Source organism: Geotrypetes seraphini, chromosome 1, assembly GCF_902459505.1.
Source record: "Geotrypetes seraphini chromosome 1, aGeoSer1.1, whole genome shotgun sequence".
Lineage (NCBI taxonomy): Eukaryota > Metazoa > Chordata > Amphibia > Gymnophiona > Dermophiidae > Geotrypetes > Geotrypetes seraphini.
This window is the reverse complement of record NC_047084.1, coordinates 449,310,254-449,333,103: the sequence shown is the minus strand read 5'-3', so window position 1 is coordinate 449,333,103 and position 22,850 is coordinate 449,310,254. Positions and strand designations below refer to the sequence as shown.

General features: G+C 48.6%; 1 protein-coding gene across 7 annotated transcripts in view; it reads left to right on the top strand.

Moving 5' to 3' along the window:
• The window catches only part of SRPK3 (SRSF protein kinase 3), a 229,943-nt gene that overhangs the window by 89,762 nt on the left and 117,331 nt on the right, over positions 1–22,850 (top strand). For 5 of the 7 annotated variants that reach the window (XR_004537004.1, XM_033920848.1, XM_033920839.1 and 2 more), the window contains exons 7-9: positions 1,438–1,544; positions 1,668–1,833; positions 2,284–2,312. The exons of 1 other annotated variant lie outside the window; for it this stretch is intronic. Coding sequence is in view for 5 of the 6 variants with exons in the window: in XM_033920848.1 (XP_033776739.1) it covers positions 1,438–1,544; positions 1,668–1,833; positions 2,284–2,312 (302 nt within the window). In the remaining variant the exon portion in view is untranslated. The remainder of the gene's footprint in view (positions 1–1,437; positions 1,545–1,667; positions 1,834–2,283; positions 2,313–22,850) is intronic. One more of the 7 variants, XM_033920857.1, reaches the window with a different exon arrangement.

The following is a 22,850-nucleotide window of genomic DNA, read 5'->3' as shown; positions in this document are numbered from 1 at the left end:
GATTATTAGCTCTTGAGGCATCTTTTTATTTAAAATTTCCTTGCAAATGTCTTGTTAAGATACAGGACATTGAATATGTTTTTTGGGATCCCATTCAATTGCAACAATTTTTGTTAGCTCGTGAACAGAAGTGAGTTCTTTAATTTCTTTTTATTATGATTCAATGTTGAGAAAATGGTAGGATGTCAGAGTCCTATATAGTAGGGAATGATTAGGATTCATAGGAATTCAACCCATTTCTTTGTTTTCCTTTAAAATTATGGTAGAAAAATGCAAATGTGTCTCCCCAATATTGTGGGCTTGAAAAGGATTGTTTTGTATTACTTAACTGTTTTAAAATTTTGTATAAGAAACCTTTTTCTTTAATATCATCTGATATTGTTAAGCATTAAATTTATAAAAAAAAAAAATAAGTTGGGCGGCTTAATATTCAAGTGTCCTGCCCCATCAGGCTCTGCACCCAGTCCCCTTCCTTCCTCCCCTCCCCTGTCAGGCTCTGCGCCCAGCACTCTTCCATCTTCCCCTCCCATGTCGGACTCTGCGCCCAGCACTCTCCCTCCTTCCCTCCCAGGCTTAATCCCCGCCTCCCTCCCTGCCCTAGCCTCATATGGTTCCTCATCTTAGCGATCCGCGGTGGAGGTGCAGCGGGCAGGAGCGAACTTTCCAAGTTCCTGCCCTGCTGCTAACCGGCTGCCGTGAGTTTCTTCAGCCGCTGAGCGACACGAGCAGGAGCACGATTTTGCACTGCTGCTCGGTACTGAGAGGCATTCTTACTGGCTCCCGCAAATTCTCTAGGGAAGATTAGGTCTTTACCTTGATAATCTTTCTAATAGAAAGACACATGAGTTTTGAAAGTCAGCCGTGTCAGATTCCAATTGACCTGCTTACTGTCTCAGATAGGCATGCATTTCCAGATGCTTGAATTTCTCCTGTCAAACTGGTCTGAAGAGTGCTGAGATTGCTCTCTCTGCCAGAAAGATAAATAAGAAACTGTGTGGACTACATAAGCATTAGTCCCAGTTGCACTCAGGTAGGTGATTTGTTCGAGTCTGCCTTGTATGATGTTTCTATTGTTATTATTTTCTTTAATTGCATTCTTTCAAGACCAGATTTAGCTTTGTCAGTTCCCCTCTGCTTTGTTATTTCTACTCTGATAGTGCTTGGTATGAACGGAGGAGCTGCAGCACAGCCCAGAGATACCGGAGGTGGAGCCAAAAAGGATTTGCAAGATGCCTTCTAAACAACTCGTGATTAGAGATGAGTAACCCACTGGTTCAAGATTCATACGCCTTTCTACTAGAAAGAAGATTATTGAGGTAAAAACCTAATCTTCCCTAAAACTTGTTGGTTTTTCCATACTGGCCTGCCCAGTGTGCTGCTTCTCCCTTTCCTATGAATAAAGCTGTGGCAAATATGCTGCTTAACTTGCTCCTCCAGATGTCTGCATGGTGTTGGAGGTGTTAGGGCACCAGCTCCTGAAATGGATCATAAAGTCCAATTATCAGGGTCTTCCTCTACCCTGTGTCAAGAGAATACTACAACAGGTAAAGAGGGGGGCAGGGTTGTGTTCTACCCGTCCCTTCCCTCAACACAATCTCTCTTCTTTTAAAGTCTGCTGTTTTTTGTCCTGCATTATTCTTATTTATTTTAAAAACTAATTTCCTAAGGTGCTGCAGGGACTGGATTATCTCCACTCCAAGTGCAAAATCATCCACACAGACATCAAACCAGAAAACATACTCATGCATGTGGATGATGTCTACATCCGACGTCTGGCTGCAGAGGCCACAGCCTGGCAACAGTCTGGGGAGATGCCTCCTTCTAAATCTGCAGGTCAGCTGCTGCTTCTTCCTCTTTCTGCTTCATCATGCTGCCTTCCCTCATCTATTGCAATCATTCAGAAATTATTATATCTTTTACATTTTACATGAGAAGAGTTGGCATGGAGAAACTGTTTAACAATAAGGGATTTGGAAGTGTAAGAACACCATTATGCTTGCTCCCATGCTAAGAGATAGAACGTTGCACACCTTGCCCTAAAAGCCATAGCATTTGTCATCATGTTTGCTCCTCAATGCCTTGTTTTCTTCTTTTCCTTGCTTGTTGGCAGATTGAACTTGAACCTTCGTTCTCCCTCTTTTGCTCAGTCATCTTCAAATTAAAAATAAACTTTCTAGATTGCTTCCCTTTTTTTTTCTTTGCTATTTTTCTTGCTCCTTTTTTCACCTTCTTTTCTTCTGTTTTGTTTTTCTCTTTCTCTGGCTATGGCTTCTCTCTCTTCAGTAAGTGCTGCTCCTCCTCAGGAGTCCCTGGTAAGTTTTCACTTGTCCTTCACTACTTTAGTAAAATTACTTCTATACTGTCTAGTTATGCTATTTAAAAAAGAGAGAAATGCTTGTGAAGCAACAGGAAAATGTTTCAGAATATTCTGGCTAACATTCTATCAAATAGATTTTGGAATGTCTGAGCTGCAGATGACCAAAACTCCTCCAGGCCTTTTCTAGTTCTATTAACCCAGAGAAGCCCAGATACTCCAGAGACAAGGAAGAGAGATGCAGGCACACTTGTTTGTGAAGCCTTTTTACTAATCCTGTGTGTCGGTGCTCTCCCCTAGCAATAGTAAGATTTTGGCTTACTGGGCATGTGTAGGGAATCCTGCCTTTAGTGGCTCCTCACAAGAATACATATTAGGGAAAGAGGCTTAGTCAGATTCCATTGACCATGAAGATACAGTAAGAACCTTAGGATTGCAGCAGTTTTCTGAAAGTACGACCACTTGAGAGCTAATTTTTACCACGGCGTGGCTCACTTTCACAACGGCATGATATAAGAACATAAGAATTTGCCGCTGCTGGGTCAGACCAGTGGTCCATCGCGCCCAGCAGTCCGCTCATGCGGCAGCCCCCAGGTCAAAGGCCAGTGCCCTAACCGAGACTAGCCCTGCCTGCATGAGCGGACTGCTGGGCACGATGGACCACTGGTCTGACCCAACAGCGGCAAATTCTTATGTTCTTATATTGCCGCTGTGAAAGTGAGCCACGCCATGGTAAAAATTAGCTCTCAAGTGGTCGTACTTTCAGAGAGCCGCTGAAAACTGCTGTAATCCTAAGGTTATTACTGTATCATGGAATCTGACTAAGCCTCTTTCCCCAATATGTATGATGTTGCAAATGCTGGCTGCCTCAGCAATTCCCTTCCCCCCGGGCTCTGTTTCGGCAACTGGATCAGAATGGGGGAAGAACAGCAGAATAAATTGGAACAAAACAGTGGTGGGATGAAATTTCACTCCATCTCCTCCTGTTAATGCAGACCCGGCAACAAGACAGGTCCCGCAGCCTGCCTCTTCATCCTGTTGCCGCAAAACTACTACAGAGACTCTTGCAGATCCAGATATGGCCTTGTAGTCCTCTCATGCTACAAGCAAGTTATCCCAGGACAAGCAGGCATGATATTCTCACATGTGGGTGATGTCATCTACGGAGCCCAGCGCGGACAGCTTTTCAAGCAAACTTGATTGAAGTTTCAAGTTTGCTATGCTGCACCACGCATGTGCATGCCTTCTTGCCCACTAGAGGGCGCATCCACACCTCGTGGTCCTCAGTTCAGTTTTTTCTGCGGAGCCAGAAGCCCTGTGGAAATTGTGCTCTATCTTTTTTGCCTTCTGACACCGCGTCTGAGTCGTTTTTCTCGGTCGCTGTGCTTGCTTTATTTTTTTCTGCGTTAGTGTGTTCGGTTATCGTCGAAAAAAAAAAAAAAAAAAGTTTTTCAATCGGCTCCGGGGGCTCCCGGTAGCCGCGGCCGCGGGACCTCGTTGTGTTCCCGGCCGTTTTTTCGATTTCATGTCCCGTCCCTTGACGGGCTTTAAAAAGTGCACCCGGTGCGATCGGCTACTTTCTCTCACCGATCCCCACCGGTGGTGCTTACTCTGCCTGGGTCCCGAGCACCCCACCGATTCCTGTTCTCAGTGCTCGACTTTTCAGCCAAGAGCTCTCCGCCGCCGTCGTGCCAGAATGGCAGAGCTCTTTGCTGTCAACCCCGCGGCGCAGGCCTCGACTTCGGCCCCGGCCTTGACCTCGGCCTCGACTCCCTCGACCTCGCCGAGACATCCTGCTTCGTCGAAGCCTGCGTCCTCGACTTCGAAGTCGACGGGGGGTAAGTCCTCGCTTCCTTCCTCAGTTCCACCTTCGAAGAAGCCATCCTCGGGATCTTCGACGGGGGCGGGTGGGTCGTCTTCGGCCCCGCCCCGAGCGTCGAAGTCGGGTGCCCCGCGGGAATACTCGAGACGGAGGTCGCCCTCGAGGGAGCACCCGACGGCCCCGGATCTTCCAGCCATAATGGGGGTTCCGGTCTTTCAGGACTTGCTCCGTGCCCTCATTGCCTCGGAGCTGTCCGGCGCCCTCGCACATTTACAGCCGGCTTTGACCGCGACTGCCCCGGCTTTGGTGGCCTCGGTCTCGGTTCCCTCGACTTCGGCCCCCGGGGTGGCTCCGACCCCGACCTTGCCCTTGACCTTGGTCGACCAGCCCGAGCGGAGTGTGCGGCCTCGGGATAAGGTGCGGAGAGTTCGGAGGATCTCTTCCACTTCTTCCTCGTCGAGGTCCTCCCGGGGCTCCTCGCCCTTGGGTCGGCCTCGGGCGAAGCGCCGGCCAAGGAAGCCCAAGCGCCCTCGGGGGTCTCCTCAGAGGCGCAGTCGCTCCTCGCCGACCGGGGCTGAGACGCTGCATGTCTCGGAGCTCCGCCTCGATAATCCAAGGTTGTTCCGTTCCTCCGAGGGAGGGTTATCGAGGGGCTCCTCGCCGAGGCGGAAGGGGCAGATCTCGGTGCCTCTTACCCCGGGGACTTCCCACAGGGGTTCCTCGGGGCATAGGCGGTCCCCGACCCCGTCGAGGTCGCTTGGCACGGCCTCGTGGGGCTCGGGGTCTGGTAGGGAACCTCGGTATTCCCATGAGGCTTCCCCTTCCTTTTTGGCGACGCGAGCCTCTCGATCTCCCTCCCCGCCGTCCAAACCCTCCTCCTTTTCGAGATTTGTGCTTGATATGGGGAGGGCCTTGGACCTGGATCTGGTGTCCGGTTCGCAATATACCAAGGAGTTTTTGGAGGAGCAGGATTTACCTTCTCCCCTGAGGGAGACGCCTCGTCTGCCTCTTAATAAAGTCCTCCATCAGACTTTCCTGAGGAACTTGGACTCCCCTCTTACAGTCACAGCGGTTCCATCTAAAATGGAGTCGAAGTACCGTACCATCCCATGCAAGGGCTTCGAGAAAGCGCAACTGTCTCACCAGTCGTTGCTGGTGGAGTCGGCGTTGAAGAAGTCTCATCCTTCTAGGGTCTCCGCTGCGGTCCCTCCCGGGTGGGAAGGACGGACCCTGGACAAGTTTGGTCGTCGCCTCTATTCCAATTCCATGATGGCGGCCAGGGTCCTAAATTATGCTTTCACTTTTTCATCTTATCTGAGGCACATGGTGAAGGCGTTACCCCATTATCATGGGGTCATGCCGGATTCCCATAAGGGGGACTTTGGAAAATTTATGACCGACTTGTCACAACTGCGTCTATACCTTTTTCATGCGGTTTATGACGCGTTTGAGTTGGCCTCCAGAGTCTCCGCCTTTGCAGTAGCCATGCGCCGTCTTGCATGGCTCCGAACAGTTGATATGGACCCGAATTTGCAGGAGCGCCTGGCCAACCTGCCATGCGTTGGATTGGAATTGTTCGATGAGTCCTTGGAGGCGGCGACCAAACGACTGTCCGAACATGAGCGTTCCATCGCCTCCTTGGTCCGTCCTAAGCCACGGGTACCGCCACAGAAGCCATTTAGACCTCCACCGCGGCGATACCCTCAGAAGTCGACGCCGGCATTCTCTAGACCTCCGCCCCGTCGCCCTCCGCAGCAAGGCAGAGGGGGCCAACCTAAACCTCAGGCGCAAGGGGTGTCTAAGCCGGCGCCGTCTTTTTGACGTGATGAGCGGATGGGGGCGGGCCCCTCCGCACTCTCGCCGGCCCCCTGCCCATTGGGGGCCGGCTGCGAGCCTTTCATTCGGCCTGGGCTATGATCAAGTCAGACGCTTGGGTGCTCCGTCTCATCTCCGAGGGTTACTCGCTGAACTTCTCGGCCTGGCCACCGGAACAACCGCCAGGGGCCTCTCTTTTCAGTCGAGCCCAGCTTCCTCTTCTCCTCTCGGAGGCCAGGGCCTTGTTGAATCTTCGGGCAGTGGAGCTGGTCCCCCCAAATCAACGGGGGCGGGGGTTTTACTCCCGTTACTTTTTGGTCCCAAAGAAGACCGGGGACTTAGGTCCCATTTTGGACCTTCGGAAGCTCAACAAGTTCCTGGTCCGAGAGAAGTTCCGTATGTTGTCGCTTCCGGTTCTCTACCCTCTGTTGGAGAAGGGGGATTGGATGTGCTCCCTGGACTTGAAGGAGGCTTACACTCATGTTCCGGTGCATCCCGCCTTCCGCAAGTTCTTACGGTTCCAGGTGGGGGAGTTGCACCTTCAGTATCGGGTCCTTCCTTTTGGGCTGGCGTCGTCCCCTCGAATCTTCACGAAGTGCATGGTGGTAGTTGCGGCTGCCCTGAGGTCTCAGGGGCTTCAGGTCTTTCCTTACCTGGACGATTGGCTGATCAAGGCATCGTTCAGGGAGGGGGTTATCTCAGCGACCCTTCCTTCAAAGTCTGGGGTTCAAAGTGAACTTTCCCAAATCGCAGCTGCGCCCTGCTCAATCCCTGCAGTTTATCGGGGCCGTGCTGGACACGGTTCGCCTTCGTGCGTTCCTCCCCCCTCCGAGGTTGGAGGCTCTGCTTCGACTGTGCCGTCAGATTTCGCTGCAGCGCTCCGTCTCAGCGCATCGTCTGATGATTCTGCTTGGCCATTTGGCGTCGACGGTTCATGTCACACCGTTCGCCCGCTTGCACCTGAGACTCCCTCAGTGGACCTTGGCCTCCCAGTGGCGTCAAGATCGGGACCCACTCTCCTTTCCTGTAACAGTGACTCCTTCCTTGAAACGCTCGCTCCGTTGGTTGACCAACTCTTCCAATCTTTCCGGGGGTTTGCTCTTTCTCGTCTCTCCGCAACGCAAGGTCCTGACCACGGACTCTTCGGAGTACGCGTGGGGGGCTCATCTCGACGGTCTGCGGACTCAAGGTCTATGGTCGGCGGAGGACCGTCTTTGCACATCAATGTGTTGGAGCTTCGTGCCATTTTTCTGGCGGCTCGAGCGTTCTGCCACCTGCTGCACGATCAGGTTGTACTTGTGCGGACGGACAACCAAGTGGCAATGTATTCTGTAAACAAGCAAGGGGGCACGGGCTCGTGGTCCCTGTGCCGGGAAGCCCTGCGCCTTTGGGAATGGGCGGTCTCCCAGAACATCTTCCTGCGGGCGGTTTACATTCAGGGAGAGAAGAATTGTCTGGCCGACAAACTCAGTCGTCTCCTCCAGCCGCACGAATGGTCGCTAAACTCCCGAGTTCTGCGCGAGGTCTTCGATCGCTGGGGGACTCCTCAGGTGGATCTGTTTGCCTCCCCGGAGACTCACAAACTGCCCCTCTATTGTTCTCGGATGTACTCCCCGGACCGTCTCGAGGCCGATGCCTTCCTTCTAGACTGGGGAGGGAGGTTCCTTTATGCATTTCCTCCTTTCCCTCTGATCTTAAGGACGTTGGTTCATCTCAAGTCATCCAGAGCCACTATGATTCTCATTGCGCCTCGTTGGCCTCGTCAGCACTGGTTCTCCCTGCTTCTTCAACTCAGTGTCAGGGAGCCTCTGCTTCTGCCTGTTTTTCCCTCTCTGCTGTCTCAGTCGGGGTTCGCTGTTGCATCCCAATCTTCAGTCCTTGCATCTGACGGCTTGGTTCCTTTCCCCCTGACTTCGGTTTCTGTTTCTCAGTCGGTCAGGGAGGTGTTGGAAGCCTCGCACAAGGTCTTGACTCGGCTTTGTTATTCCCAGAAGTGGACCAGATTTTCATCCTGGTGTTCCTCGCACCATCTGGATCCAAGTTAGGTTCCGGTGTCCTCGGTTCTGGAATATTTGTTGTATTTGTCCAAGTCGGGGTTGAAGATGACTTCCATTCGGGTGCATCTCAGTGCTATTGCTGCTTTCCATCGGCATCTAGAGGGGAGATCTCTCTCTCTTCATCCTCTAGTGGTTCGTTTCATGAGAGGTCTTGTGAATGTTAACCCTCCTCTGAAACCTCCTCCTGTGGTTTGGGATCTTAATGTGGTCTTGGCTCAGCTGATGAAGCCTCCTTTTGAGCCTATTGACAAATCTCATCTTAAGTTTCTCACTTGGAAGGTGATTTTTCTGATTGCGCTCACCTCAGCTAGGCGAGTTAGTGAGTTGCAGGCTTTGGTTGCGGACCCACCCTTTACTGTGTTCCATCATGACAAGGTGGTTCTTCGCACCCATCCTAAATTTTTACCTAAAGTTGTGTCTGATTTTCACCTCAATCAGTCCATTGTTCTTCCGGTGTTTTTTCCGAAGCCCCACTCTCATCCTGGGGAGGCGGCACTTCACACGCTTGACTGTAAGAGGGCGTTGGCTTTTTATCTTCAACGCACCAAGCTTCATCGGAAGGTTCCTCAATTATTTTTGTCCTTTGATCCTAATCGGTTGGGACGTCCTGTTTCCAAGCGCACCTTGTCCAACTGGTTGGCTGCTTGTATTTCTTTTTTCTACGCTCAGGCTGGTCTCGTGCTGCATGGTCGGGTCACGTGACATAAGGTCCGAGCGATGGCAGCGTCTGTTGCTTTTCTCCTGTCTACTCCGATGGAGGAAATCTGCAAGGCCGCCACTTGGTCTTCGGTTCATACTTTCACCTCCCACTACTGTCTGGATACGTTGTCCAGGAGTGACGGCCGGTTTGGCCAGTCAGTTTTACGAAATCTGTTTTCCTAAATTGCCATCCTCCCACCTGCCCTTGTTTAGTTGGCTTGGAGGTCACCCACATGTGAGAATATCATGCCTGCTTGTCCTGGGATAAAGCACAGTTACTTACCGTAACAGGTGTTATCCAGGGACAGCAGGCATATATTCTCACAACCCGCCCACCTCCCCGGGGATGGCTTTTTTGCTAGATATGGAACTGAGGACCACGAGGTGGGGATGCGCCCTCTAGTGGGCAAGAAGGCATGCACATGCGTGGTGCAGCATAGCAAACTTGAAACTTCAATCAAGTTTGCTTGAAAAGCTGTCCGCGCTGGGCTCCGTAGATGACGTCACCCACATGTGAGAATATATGCTTGCTGTCCCTGGATAACACCTGTTACGGTAAGTAACTGTGCTTTCAGTGCTTAACAAAGGGTAAAAGAATCAAAGCTCCCTAAGCCCCCCCCTTTCTGTTCCTACACTTCTTCCTCAGTCATACACCTCCAAAGAGACTAGATCCAAGATGGTGTCGAGGATAGACGTTTGGTGCGGAGCTCTCTGCCAATGCTGGTCTTTCAATCCTCTTTCCCTTACCTGAGCTGTTGGCTTCATACAGTTTCTTCTTCATAAGAACATAAGAACATAAGAAATGCCTCTGCTGGGTCAGACCCGAGGTCCATCGTGCCCAGCAGTCCGCTCACGCGGCGGCCCAACAGGTCCAGGACCTGTGCAGTAATCTTCTATCTATACCTCTCTATCCCCATTTCCAGTAGGAATTTGTCCAATCCTTTCTTAAACCCCAGTACCGTACTCTGCCTTATAACGTCCTCTGGAAGCGCATTCCAGGTGTCCACCACACATTGGGTAAAGAAGAACTTCCTAGCATTTGTTTTGAATCTGTCCCCTTTCAACTTTTCCGAATGCCCTCTTGTTCTCTTATTTTTCAAAAGTTCAAAGAATCTGTCCCTCTCTACTCTCTCTATGCCCTTCATGATCTTGTAAGTCTCTATCATATCCTCTCTAAGTCTCCTCTTCTCCAGGGAAAAGAGACCCAGCTTCTCCAATCTCTCAGAATATGACAGGTTTTCCATACCTATTATCAGACGTGTTGCTCTCCTTTGAACCCTCTCGACTAATGCCATATCCTTCTTAAGATACGGCGACCAATATTGGACGCAGTACTCCAAATGCGGGCGCACCATCGCCCGATACAACGGCAGGATAACTTCTTTCGTTCTGGCTGTAATACCCTTTTTGATTATACCAAGCATTCTATTTGCTCTCTTAGCGGCCGCTGCACACTGTGCCGACGGCTTCATTGTCATGTCCACCATTACCCCCAAGTCCCTTTCCTGGGTACTCTTATTCAATAACATCCCTCCCATTGTATAGTTGTACCTCGAGTTTCTGCTCCCCACATGTAATACTTTACATTTTTCAATGTTGAACTTCATCTGCCATTTCGCCGCCCATTCTTCTAATTTGTTCAAGTCCCTTTGCAACTTTTCGCAGTCCTCTGTAGTCCATTAAATAGTTTGGTGTCGTCCGCAAATTTTATTATCTCGCACTTCGTTCCTGTTTCTAGATCATTTATGAAGATATTAAATAGCAGCGGCCCGAGCACCGAGCCCTGCAGGACACCACTCGTGACCCTCCTCCAGTCGGAGTAGTGACCCTTCACTCCTACCCTTTGTTTTCTACCCTCCAACCAGTTTCTGATCCATCTATGTACGTCTCCTTCCACCCCATGGTTCTTCAGTTTCCGGAGTAGACGTTCATGGGGCACCTTGTCAAAGGCTTTTTGGAAATCTAGATATATGATGTCTATGGGGTCTCCTTTGTCCATCCGTTTGTTGATCCCTTCGAAGAAGTGCAATAAGTTCGTTAGGCACGATCTTCCCTTGCAGAAACCATGCTGGCTGGTTATCAGAAGTTCATTTTTTTCAAAATGTTGATCGATGTTTTCTTTTATCAGTGCTTCTGCCATTTTCCCCAGAACCGAAGTCAGGCTCACCGGCCTGTAGTTTACCGGGTCACCTCTTGATCCCTTTTTAAAGATGGGCGTAAAGTTGGCTATCTTCCAATCTTCCGGGATCTCGCCTGTTTTCAGGGATAAGTTGCAAATTTGCTGCAGTAGTTCCGCTATCTCCTCCTTTAATTCCTTCAGAACCCTTGGATGTATGCCATCCGGACCCGGGGATTTGTCAGTTTTTAGTTTTTCTATCTGCCTACGAACGTCCTCAAGGCTCACTTCTATGGATGTTAATTTTTCTGCCTGACTTCCGTTGAAGAATTGCTCAGGTTCCGGTATGTTGGACGTGTTTTCGTTTGTAAATACAGACGAGAAGAACATGTTAAGCCTTTCTGCCACTACCTTCTCCTCCTTCACCACTCCCTTCCTGTCTCCGTCATCCAGCGGTCCCACTTCCTCTCTAGCCGGCTGCTTCCCTTTAACATATCTGAAGAATGGTTTGAAATTTCTTGCTTCCCTGGCTAGCCTCTCTTCATACTCTCTTTTGGCTTTCCGAACCTCACGGTGACATTCTTTTTGATGCTTCTTGTGCTCTTTCCAGTTCCCCTCAGTTTTGTCCTTTTTCCATTTCTTGAATGATTTTTTCTTATTGCCTATCGCTTCCTTCACTGTTTTGGTTATCCACGCCGGGTCTTTTGTTCGATTCTTTTTACACCCCTTCCTGAATCTGGGGATATACAGATTTTGCGCCTCGCTCACCATGTCCCTGAAGAAGGACCAGGCATGATTTACCATTAGCCATGTTTTGGAAGTGTTCCTAAGTTTCTTCCTTACCAATTCCCTCATTGCTTCGTAGTTTCCTTTCCTGAAGTTAAAAGTTGTCGCAATGGATCTCTTGCCTTTTGACACTCCTACCTCAACCTTGAACTTGATCATATTATGATCGTTGTTTCCCAACGGTCCCACTACTTCTACTTCCTTTGCAGGTCCCCTTAACCCATTTAGGATTAGATCCAGAGTGGCATTTCCTCTCGTCGGTTCTCTAACAAGCTGTTCCATGAAACAATCCTGTGTAGCTTCCAGGAATTTTGTCTCCCTAGTGCATTTCGAGCTTCCAAGCCTCCAGTCTATCCCAGGGTAGTTGAAGTCTCCCATAATAACCGTGTTGCCGCTTTTGCATTCACGCTTCATCTCGGCTTCCATTTCCTCATCGATATCTCTGGTTTGCCCCGGTGGGCGATAAAATAGGCCCATCTTTATTTCAGGCCCTTTCCTTCCCGGTATTTTAACCCATAGAGATTCCGGCTTGCTGGCCGTCTCTACTGTGTCCATTTGTGTGGATTGTATGCCTTCTTTTATGTATAGGGCTATTCCACCTCCTTTTTGTCCTGTTCTGTCCTGGCGATAGAGCTTGTATCCCGGTAGTGCTGTATCCCATTTGCTTTCCTCATTCCACCATGTTTCAGAGATTCCAATGATGTCGATGTCTTTTGCGTTGGCCAAGGCTTCTAGTTCCCCCATTTTGTTTCTTAGGCTCCTTGCATTAGCATATATGCACTTTAGATCCTGGTATTTTGCTGTCCTCCTTTCTTTTCCCTGTGCTTCGGTCCATATTTTCTTCTCTTTTGCTGCAGACATTGTAACCACTTCTTCTGAGTTAGTCGACTCCTGCAGTTTGTCCCTTGTTCCTTCCCAGCCATTTTTCCCCTCGGTATCTTCACAGGATACCGTCTTCCGAATCGTCGACCCTTTGTCAACTGTCGGCTTTCCCCTTCTTCTTAGTTTAAAGCCTGTTCTATTCCTCTCTTGACGTTGTTTGCTAGGAGTCTAGTTCCTGCTGCGCTCAGGTGCAGTCCATCTTTCCTGTATAGCTTGCTCTTGCCCCAGAACGCCGTCCAGTTCCTCACGAAGTGGAATCCTTCTTCCTCACACCATTTCCTCATCCACGTATTTATTGATTGTAGTTCCTCCTGCCTTTTCACATCTGCCCTCGGTACTGGTAGGATCTCTGAGAACACTATCTTCTGGGCCCTCATCTTCAGCTTCCTTCCCAGAATCTTGAATTGTTCTAACAGCGTGCTTCTTTTGTAGTCTCTCCTGCTGACATCGTTCGTCCCGATGTGGATCACTACAGCGGTCTCTTTGTCTCCGCCCCTTCCAGGATCATTCCAATTTTGTCCACGATGTCCTTGGTTCTTGCTCCCGGAAGGCAGGTCACCAGTCGGTCCTCTCTCCCTCCTGCTATGTGGCTGTCCACATGCCTAAGGATCGAGTCTCCCACTAGGATCGCTGACTTTCCTCTCTTCAATTTTCGCTTCGGTCTCAGGTCAATGTCCTCAATGCACTTCACTCTTTCTTCTTTTGGGCCTCGACTAGCCAAAATCTCCCCCTCTTGCGATAGTCCTCTGTGGGTGTCATCCTTGAGGTAATCTTCTTCTTGCTCTCCCTTGCATGTTGGTATCCGTGTAGCTTCTTCTTTCATCTGAAGTTCGTTCTCTTCCACCTTTGTCCTGTATGCCTCTTCAATGAATCTCTCGAGTTCCCTGACTTCCTCCTCAATGTGTCTCTCCGTGGCGTGAAATCCTTCTAGCTCCTGAATCTTGTCCTCTAGTCGCTTGACCTCCTTCTTCAAGCTTTTCAGTTCCTGACACCGACTGCATACATACGACTGTCTCCCCGAGGGGAGATAGTCGTACATATGACAGTCTGTGCAGAACACTGGAAAGCTCATCTTCTGGCTTCCTTCTGCTTCCATTGTTGTTCCTTCTTTAAGATATCAGTTGAGATTACTTGTGACTTGTGCCCGCTTTGTGTCCTTTCTCTCTCCCTATCTGCTGTTGGTGTCCTCCCTGACTCTCTCTTTGTGCTGGTGCCCTCTCTTTCTTTCACTAACTGTCTCTGGTGTCCTCTCGCTCACTGCCTGTTGGTGGTGTCATCTCTGTCTCTTCTCTCACTGTGTTGGTGCTCTGTGCTGGTGTCTCTCTCTCTCTACCTGCTGCTGGGGTCCTCTCTCTCTCTACCAGCCGCTGGTGTCCTCTCTCTCACTCTCTCCCTCTGCCTGCTTGTTATACTTGTGTGAACGGCTTGGCCCTTTGTGTCTGTCTCTTTCTTACCTTCTGTGCTTTCCTTCTGTACTTGTCGCTTCTTTACCTTTCTGTCTTACTCCGTTGCCTTGTCCCTTCTCAAAGGCCCTTCGCAAAGGCGCTCTCACTAAGGCGAGTGCCTTTGCCGCTTGCCTTCGCCGCGCGCCGAACGGCTGCGCTCCGTTGGCTCCACCCCCTTTCAAGGGGGAGTCCGACGCTGCCTCTGACGCGGTGGGGGTGGGCGGAGCGTACTCTCGCCGCTTCCCCGAGTCCTGTGCTTCTTCCTGCCTCCTTCCCCTGCGCAGAACTCTGTGTCTCCGACTCTCCCTCTCTCAGTCAGGCTACCAGAGCACGCTGCCTTCTTCTCCTTTGCTCTGGCAACCCGATTCAGCGCTCGCCGCGTTGGCTCCGCCCCCTTTCAAGGGGGAGTCCGACGCTGCCTCTGACGCGGTGGGGGTGGGCGGAGCGTACTCTCGCCGCTTCCCCGAGTCCTGTGCTTCTGCCTCCTTCCCCTGTGCAGAACTCTGTGTCTCCGACTCTCCCTCTCTCAGTCAGGCTACCAGAGCACGCTGCCTTCTTCTCCTTTGCTCTGGCAACCCGATTCAGCCTTCGTGTTGCTCACAATCACGTTGAATTGGGGAAGAGGAAGGGATCTTCCCAGCCAAATCCTCCAGTGTCCAAGAGCTCCAGAAACCTATGCAGACGACAATGGAGGCGAGAATAACACGCTAAATGAAGGAGTCACCCCTGACTTCGGGAGGAACGCCAAACTCTACGGCAAACCTTAATTTAGATTGGGTCTCCCTTAGCCTGATACAGGGGCAGGCTCCTCTCCATCCCGGAAGAGAGATCCCTGTGAAGAGAGAGGCGATACAGGCTGCCCAAGAAGAGAAGCAGCTGTTGAACCCTGGAGGAACAGTGGGAGGAGAGTTATTGTCAGAGAGGGACCACGCTGGAGCCCAGACATCGGCACTCAACACAGAAGCTGGTGAGATCTCATCTCCCATAAGTAATAACGATCACTTTGGAGAGTTGGTTAAGCCTGCTGTTGTAAATATGGATGAACTGTGGAGAACTATTGTAATCATGGACTCCAGTCTCAAAAAGGCAGTTTCTATGGTACGAGATAATTGTACTTCTTAGCTCCCAGGTAAACATCCATGGTGAAATGTTGCAAGAACAAAGTGAGACTATAAAGAGACATGAAGAACAGATTAATCAAATTAAAACTTTAGAAGTGGAGATTGTTAAAGAAAGAGCTTTTATTAAGAAAAAATTGGAGTACATGGAAAATAAACAGAGGAGGAATAACCTGAGGTTACAAAATTTTCCCAAATCTCCAATAATATTAGCGGTCAAAATGGTTCGGAGATATTTGAAAGAGACTTTAATACCAACGGAAAGTCTACCACCGATAATTAGGGCTTAATATATTTCCCTGGGGAAGAAACAAGATAGTTCTACCCCCACTGGAGTAGTGGGAATGGAAAAGAGTGGAATGAATTTGACTAATTTTTTGGCAAACTCACTGGAAATAATAACTGAAAGATCTACGCTCATAGTAACATTTGCCCTGGAGTTTGATAGAGATTTAATCCTTTGAACTTCTTTTAGACATATGAATGATGCATTTTTTGATTCGACAATTCAATTGTTTCCAGATATACCTCAAGTGACGCAGAAGAGAAGAAAAGACTTCTTGGTATATAGAGCAAGCGTCCAAGCTTTGGGAGCATCTTTTGTTTTGAAATTTCCTTCAAAGTGCTGTGTTTCACTAGAAGGAGAAAAATTTTTTTATTTTTTTTTTTGGAACCAAAACAATTGTTGGAATTTATTGTGGCTAAAGAAGTAGGGGGAGTGATGATTGGTTCAATAGTGTCGCCCGCAGTTTAATGAACCAACTGTCGAGTTTTTGTTCTAAGCCAGTGGTTCTCAAACCTGTCCTAGGGGACCCCCAGCCAGTCGGGTTTTCAAGATATCCCTAATGAATATGCATGAGAGAGATTTGCATATAATGGAGGAAACAGGCATGCAAATATGTCTTATGCATATTCATTAGGGATATCTTGAAAACCCGACTGGCTGGGGGTCCCCTAGGACAGGGTTGAGAACCACTGTTCTTATCTGTCCTTATGATTAATATATATTTGTTTATTTTCCTGTTCTTGGTTCACATAATTTGTGGACTAAATAATTAATTACAATTTCTTAGTAAGTTTTGTGTTATATAGTTGATTTTTTGATTTCTAAATCTGTATTCAAGTAAGGTTTGCTTGTTATTTTGAAATTCAATAAATAAAATAATTTAAAATAAAGTTAAGACACTTCCAAGTTTATTTCAGTTTTCTATCCCGCACCAAGGGTCTGGGCAGCTTACAATCTAAACGCTCAGCACCTAAGGACCCTATAGCAGTGAACCCCCTCAACTAAAACAGTCTACCCCTTTCCTTCCCATGCCACAGCTTACTCAGGAATCTCCAACCCTTTATTCAGTTTTAGCCTTCTTCCATTTATTGCACCGCTTCATGCAAAACAGTGCAGCCTTGCTTCAGACAGTTCTGGTGCCTATGCCACCCTTTATATTAGGACCCCCTGTCCCTTTAGGAATAGATGAATCCTCTCATCCATCAACTTCTGGAATCCTGTTCCACTTCAGAACTGGAAAGGGCTCCCTGTATGTCTATCTGCTCCTCTCTTCTGCATACCTTAGCCTCTCCTGAGCCCTGGTCTGAGTCTGACAACTAGGACCCACCAGAGCAAATTCTCCCTCCATCTCCTCAACCATCCCTTCATACAGATCATTCAGAAGAGTTCTCGTACCCACTGTCGGGGTACAAGCTCTATCGCCGGGATAGGTCAGGTCAGAAAGGAGGAGGAATAGCCCTATACGTAAAAGAAAGCATACAATCGACAAGAATGGACACAGCGGAGATGATCAACAAACTGGAATCGCTATGGGTTAAAATACCGGGTAGGAAAGGGCATGAAATAAAGATGGGCCTATATTATCGTCCACCCGGGCAAACCGGAGATAGCGATAAAGAAATGGATGCCGAGATGAAGCGAGAATGCAAAAGTGGTTACACAGTTGTTATGGGAGACTTCAACTATCCTGGGATAGACTGGAGTCTTGGAAGCTCAAGATGCACTAGGGAGACAGAATTCCTGGAGGCTATACAAGATTGCTTCATGGAGCAGCTTGTTAGAGAACCGACGAGAGGAAATGCCACTCTGGATTTAATCCTAAATGGACTAAGGGGACCTGCAAAGGAAGTGGAAGTAGTGGGACCGTTGGGAAACAGTGATCATAATATGATCAAGTTCAAGGTTGAAGTAGGCATACCGAACGGAAAGAGAACCATAGCGACATCTTTCAACTTCAGGAAAGGAAACTATGAAGCAATGAGGGAAATGGTAAGGAAGAAACTTAGGAACACTTCCAAAAAATGGCAAACAGTAGAACATGCCTGGTCTTTTTTCAAAGACACAGTGAGCGAGGCACAAAATCTGCACATCCCCAGATTCAGAAAGGGGTGCAAAAAGGGTCGAACAAAAGACCCAGTATGGATGACTAAAATAGTGAAGGAAGCGATAGGCAATAAGAAAAATTCATTCAGGGAATGGAAAAAGGACAAAACTGAAGGGAACCAGAAGGAGCACAGGAAGTATCAAAAAGAATGTCACCGTGTGGTTCGAAAAGCCAAAAGAGAGTATGAAGAGAGGCTAGCCAGGGAGGCACGAAATTTCAAACCGTTCTTCAGATATGTTAAAGGGAAACAGCCAGCTAGGGAGGAGGTAGGACCGCTGGACGAAGGAGACAGGAAGGGAGCGGTGAAGGAGGAGAAAGAAGTCGCAGAAAGACTCAACATGTTCTTCTCGTCTGTATTTACAAACGAAGACACAACCAACATACCGGAACCTGAACAAATATTCAATGGAAATCAAGCAGAAAAATTAACATCCATGGAAGTGAGCCTTGATGATGTACACAGGCAGATAGAAAAACTTAAAACTGACAAATCCCCGGGTCCGGACGGAATCCATCCCAGGGTTCTGAAGGAATTAAAGGAGGAGATAGCGGAACTACTGCAGCAAATTTGCAACCTATCCTTGAAAACAGGCATGATCCCGGAGGATTGGAAGATAGCCAATGTCACGCCCATCTTTAAAAAGGGATCAAGAGGTGACCCGGGAAACTACAGACCAGTGAATTTGACCTCGGTTCCGGGGAAACTGACGGAAGCACTGATTAAAGAACACATCGATGAACATCTGGAAAGAAACGAACTTTTGAAAACAACCCAACATGGTTTCTGCAGGGGGAGATCGTGCCTAACGAACTTATTGCACTTCTTCGAAGGAATTAACAAACGGATGGACAGAGGAGACCCCATAGACATCATATACCTTGATTTCCAAAAAGCCTTTGACAAGGTGCCTCACGAACGTCTACTCCGGAAACTGAAGAACCATGGAGTGGACGGAGACGTACATAGATGGATCAGAAACTGGTTGGCGGGTAGGAAACAGAGGGTAGGGGTGAAGGGCCACTACTCGGACTGGATGGGGGTCACGAGTGGTGTTCCGCAGGGCTCAGTGCTCGGGCCGCTGCTATTTAATATATTCATAAATGATCTAGAAACAGGCACGAAGTGTGAGATAATAAAATTTGCGGACGATACAAAACTATTTAGTGGAGTTGGGACTAAAGAGGAATGCGAAGAATTGCAAAGGGACTTGAACAAATTGGGGGAATGGGCGGCGAGATGGCAGATGAAGTTCAACGTTGAGAAATGTAAAGTATTGCATGTTGGAAACAGAAACCCGAGGTACAACTATACGATGGGAGGGATATTATTGAATGAGAGCAACCAAGAAAGGGACTTGGGGGTAATGGTGGACATGACAATGAAGCAGACGGCACAGTGCACAACAGCCGCTAAGAAAGCAAATAGAATGCTAGGCATAATCAAGAAGGGTATTACAACAAGGACAAAAGAAGTTATCCTGCCATTGTATCGGGCGATGGTGCGCCCGCATCTGGAATACTGCGTCCAATATTGGTCTCCGTACCTTAGGAAGGATATGGCGTTACTCGAGAGGGTTCAGAGGAGAGCGACACGCTTGATAAAAGGGATGGAAAACCTCTCATACGCTGAGAGATTGGAGAAACTGGGTCTCTTTTCCCTGGAGAAGAGGAGACTTAGAGGGGATATGATAGAGACTTATAAGATCATGAAGGGCATAGAGAGAGTAGAGAAGGACAGATTCTTCAAACTTTCGAAAAATAAAAGAACAAGAGGACACTTGGAAAAGTTGAAAGGGGACAGATTTAAAACGAATGCTAGGAAGTTCTTCTTTACCCAACGAGTGGTGGACACCTGGAATGCGCTTCCAGAGGGAGTAATAGGGCAGAGTACAGTACAGGGGTTTAAGAAAGGATTGGACAATTTCCTGCTGGAAAAGGGGATAGAGGGGTATAAATAGAGGATTACTGCACAGGTCCTGGACCTGTTGGGCCGCCGCGTGAGCGGACTGCTGGGCATGATGGACCTCAGGTCTGACCCAGCAGAGGCATTGCTTATGTTCTTATGTATTCAAAGTTCCTTCAAAAGTTCTCTGCCTCAACCAAATCCCACTACACAAGGAAACAATAAGTGAGACTTCCAAACTATCCTGCCAGACACCTTCTAAAGAAATCATAACTGTTCCTGTACATCAGATCCTTCAGGATCATCAACTATCCAACCGGCAAAGACCTCAGTTTCCACAGCCTCCAAGCACCTAGAACTCAAATACAGGGTTCAGAAGGCTCCTGGTCATGATCTGCAGCAGGTACCAAACCACTCTATGGTGTCTGAGTTAGCTATTAAGAAGCCAAAGATGTCCAGAGCCCAATACAATGTACCACTCAGAAAAGATACCCATCTCCTGGACTCAGTGGACCGCAAGGTCTACAAGAGAGCCCTGCGGTCATTTAAGATCGTAACCCATCAACTCCAAATCCTCCATTACCAACATTCAGTCCTTCAGCAACTGGAAGGTGCATAAGAACATAAGAATTGCCAGTGCTGGGTCAGACCAGTAGTCCATCATGCCCAGCAGTCCGCACACGCGGCGGCCCTTTGGTCAAAGACCAGTGCTTTAAATGAGTCCAGCCTCACCTGCGTGCATTCCGGTTTAGCAGGAACTTGTCCAACGTTGTCTTGAATCCCTGGAGGGTGTTTTCCCCTATAACGACTCCGGAAGAGCCTTCCAGTTTTCTACCACTCTCTGGGTGAAGAAGAACTTCCTTACGTTTGTACGGAATCTATCCCCTTTTAACTTTAGAGAATGCCCTCTTGTTCTCCCTACCTTGGACAGGGTGAACAACCTGTCTTTATCTACTAAGTCTATTCCCTTCAGTATTTTGAATGTTTCGATCACGTCCCCTCTCAGTCTCCTCTTTTCAAGGGAGAAGAAGCCCAGTTTCTCCAATCTCTCACTGTACGGCAACTCCTCCAGCCCCTTAACCATTTTAGTCGCTCTTCTCTGGACCCTTTTGAGTAGTACCGTGTCCTTCTTCATGTACGGCGACCAGTGCTGGATGCAGTACTCCAGGTGAGGGCACACCATGGCCTGGTATAGCAGCATGATAACCTTCTCTGATCTGTTCGTGATTCCCTTCTTAATAATTTCTAGCATTCTGTTTGCCCTTTTTGCTGCTGCCATGCATTGCGCGGACAGCTTCATCGACTTGTCGATCAGAACTCCCAAGTCTCTTTCCTGGGAGGTCTCTCCAAGTACCGCCCCGGACATCCTGTATTAGTTTATGAGATTTTTGTTACCGACATGCATCACTTTACACTTATCCACCTTGAACCTCATTTGCCATGTCGTTGCCCATTTCTTGAGCTTGATTATGTCACGTTGCAGATCTTCACAATCCCCCTGTGTCTTCACTATTCTGAATAACTTCGTATCATCCGCAAATTCAATCACCTTACTCGTCATACCAATGTCCAGATTGTTTATAAAGATGTCGAAGAGCACGGGTCCAAGCACCGAGCCCTGCGGCACCCCACTGGTGATGCTCTTCCAGTCTGACTATTGTCCATTTACCCCCACTCTCTGTTTCCTATCCTCCAGCCAGTTTTTAATCCATGCGAGTATTTCACCCTCTATTCCATGGCTCACAATTTTCCGAAGTAGTCGTTCATGCTGAACCTTGTTGAACGCCTTCTGAAAATCCAGATATACAATGTCGACTGGGTCACCCTTGTCTATCTGCCTGTTTACTCCCTCGAAGAAGTGCAGCAAGTTCGTGCTGGCTGGTCCTCATCAGATCATGTCCATCAAAGTGATCAATGATGCGGTCCTTTTATCAGCACCTCTACCATCTTTCCCGGTACCGAGGTCAGACTCACCAGTCTGTAGTTTCCTGGATCTCCCCTCAAACCTTTTTTGAAGTTTGGCGTAACATTCGCCACCTTCCAGTCTTCCGGAATCTTTCCCGATTTGATCGACAGATTGGCTGTTAGTTGAAAGCAGTTCAGCTATAGTCCCTTTCAGTTCCTTGATGACCCTCAGATGGATGCCATCCGGCCCCGGGGATTTATCGCTCTTAAGCCTATCAGTCTGCCTGCATACCTCTTCTAGACTGACCGTCAACTCTGCCAGTTTCCCGTCTTCATTTCCAGCATATAGCCTGATGGGTATGTTGTGTATATCCTCTTCGGTAAATACAGATGCAAAAAATGTGTTCAGTTTGTCAGTGATGGTTTTGTCCTCCTTTAGCACTCCCTTTATTCCATGGTCATCCAGCGGTCCCACCGCTTCCTTTGTGGGTCGTTTCCCCTTGATATATCGAAAGAACGGCTTTAAGTTTTTTGCCTCCTTAGCTATTTTTTCTTCGTAGTCTCTTTTGGCCTCTCTTACCGCCTTATGGCACCTGCATTGATGTTTGTGCTTATTCCAGTTTTCGTCCATTTTTGACCTTTTCCATTCTTTAAACGAAGTCTTCTTGTCTCTGATCGCTTCCTTCACCGCTCCAGTGAGCCACCAGATTCAGGCTCGGATGCAGTAAAAATAGTCACTGAAGCCGTGGGCCAATTTCATTGTCCGATTTTTAAAATAACAATCAATTTTTCCAACGATTTTGCACATGAATTAGATTCACAGAAATCTGCCATAATCCCACCCCACCAGAATTTGTAAAACTGACTTTGACACATGCATAGAGCTGGTAGGGGAAGACTGAACAGCTGAGCTGCAGGGGAAGCCCTGAAGCAGCTTCCTGCCACTCAGCTGTTAAGGGCAGGAAGACTTTTTTTTTTTTAATGGGCACAATACCTGTTCCCATTTAAAAAAAAGTCCCTCAACAGATCCTTCTAAATTCCCGACCCTAACCCCACTCCGAAGATCAGTCACCTGGACACCCTCCAAAGATCATGACCCTCTTGTACACACCCCACACTCCCTCCCCCCTCCCCCAACGAAGATCCTCAGCAGGAGGGATACCCACTCCCTTCTGCCTCTGCCACTCTGCTCCTCCAACCCACCCTTGTACCTTATATGAAAGAAGAGAGCAGGAAGTGATGCCTAGTCCCTCCTGCTGGAAGGCTCATCTTTCCAAAATTGCGGGCCTTCCCCTTCCTGGTGCATTCTAGGATTTAATGGGAGCGGCCTAAGGCCCCTCCTCCAGGAGAGAAGCCATAGGCGTCTGTGCCAGTCAAGGCCTTAGGCCCCTTTCCAGTGCATCCTTAGATACACTAGGAAGATCTTAAGGCCCAAATTGGCTAAGGTGCCTAAGGCCCTTGCCCTGTGGGACAGGCCTTAGGTGTCTGAGCCAATTAGGGTCTTGGGCCTCTCCTAGTGCATCCCAGGATGCACCAGGAAGAGGAAGGCCTGCCATTTTGGAGAGGCAGGTCTGGTAGGAGAAACTGGGCATCCCTCC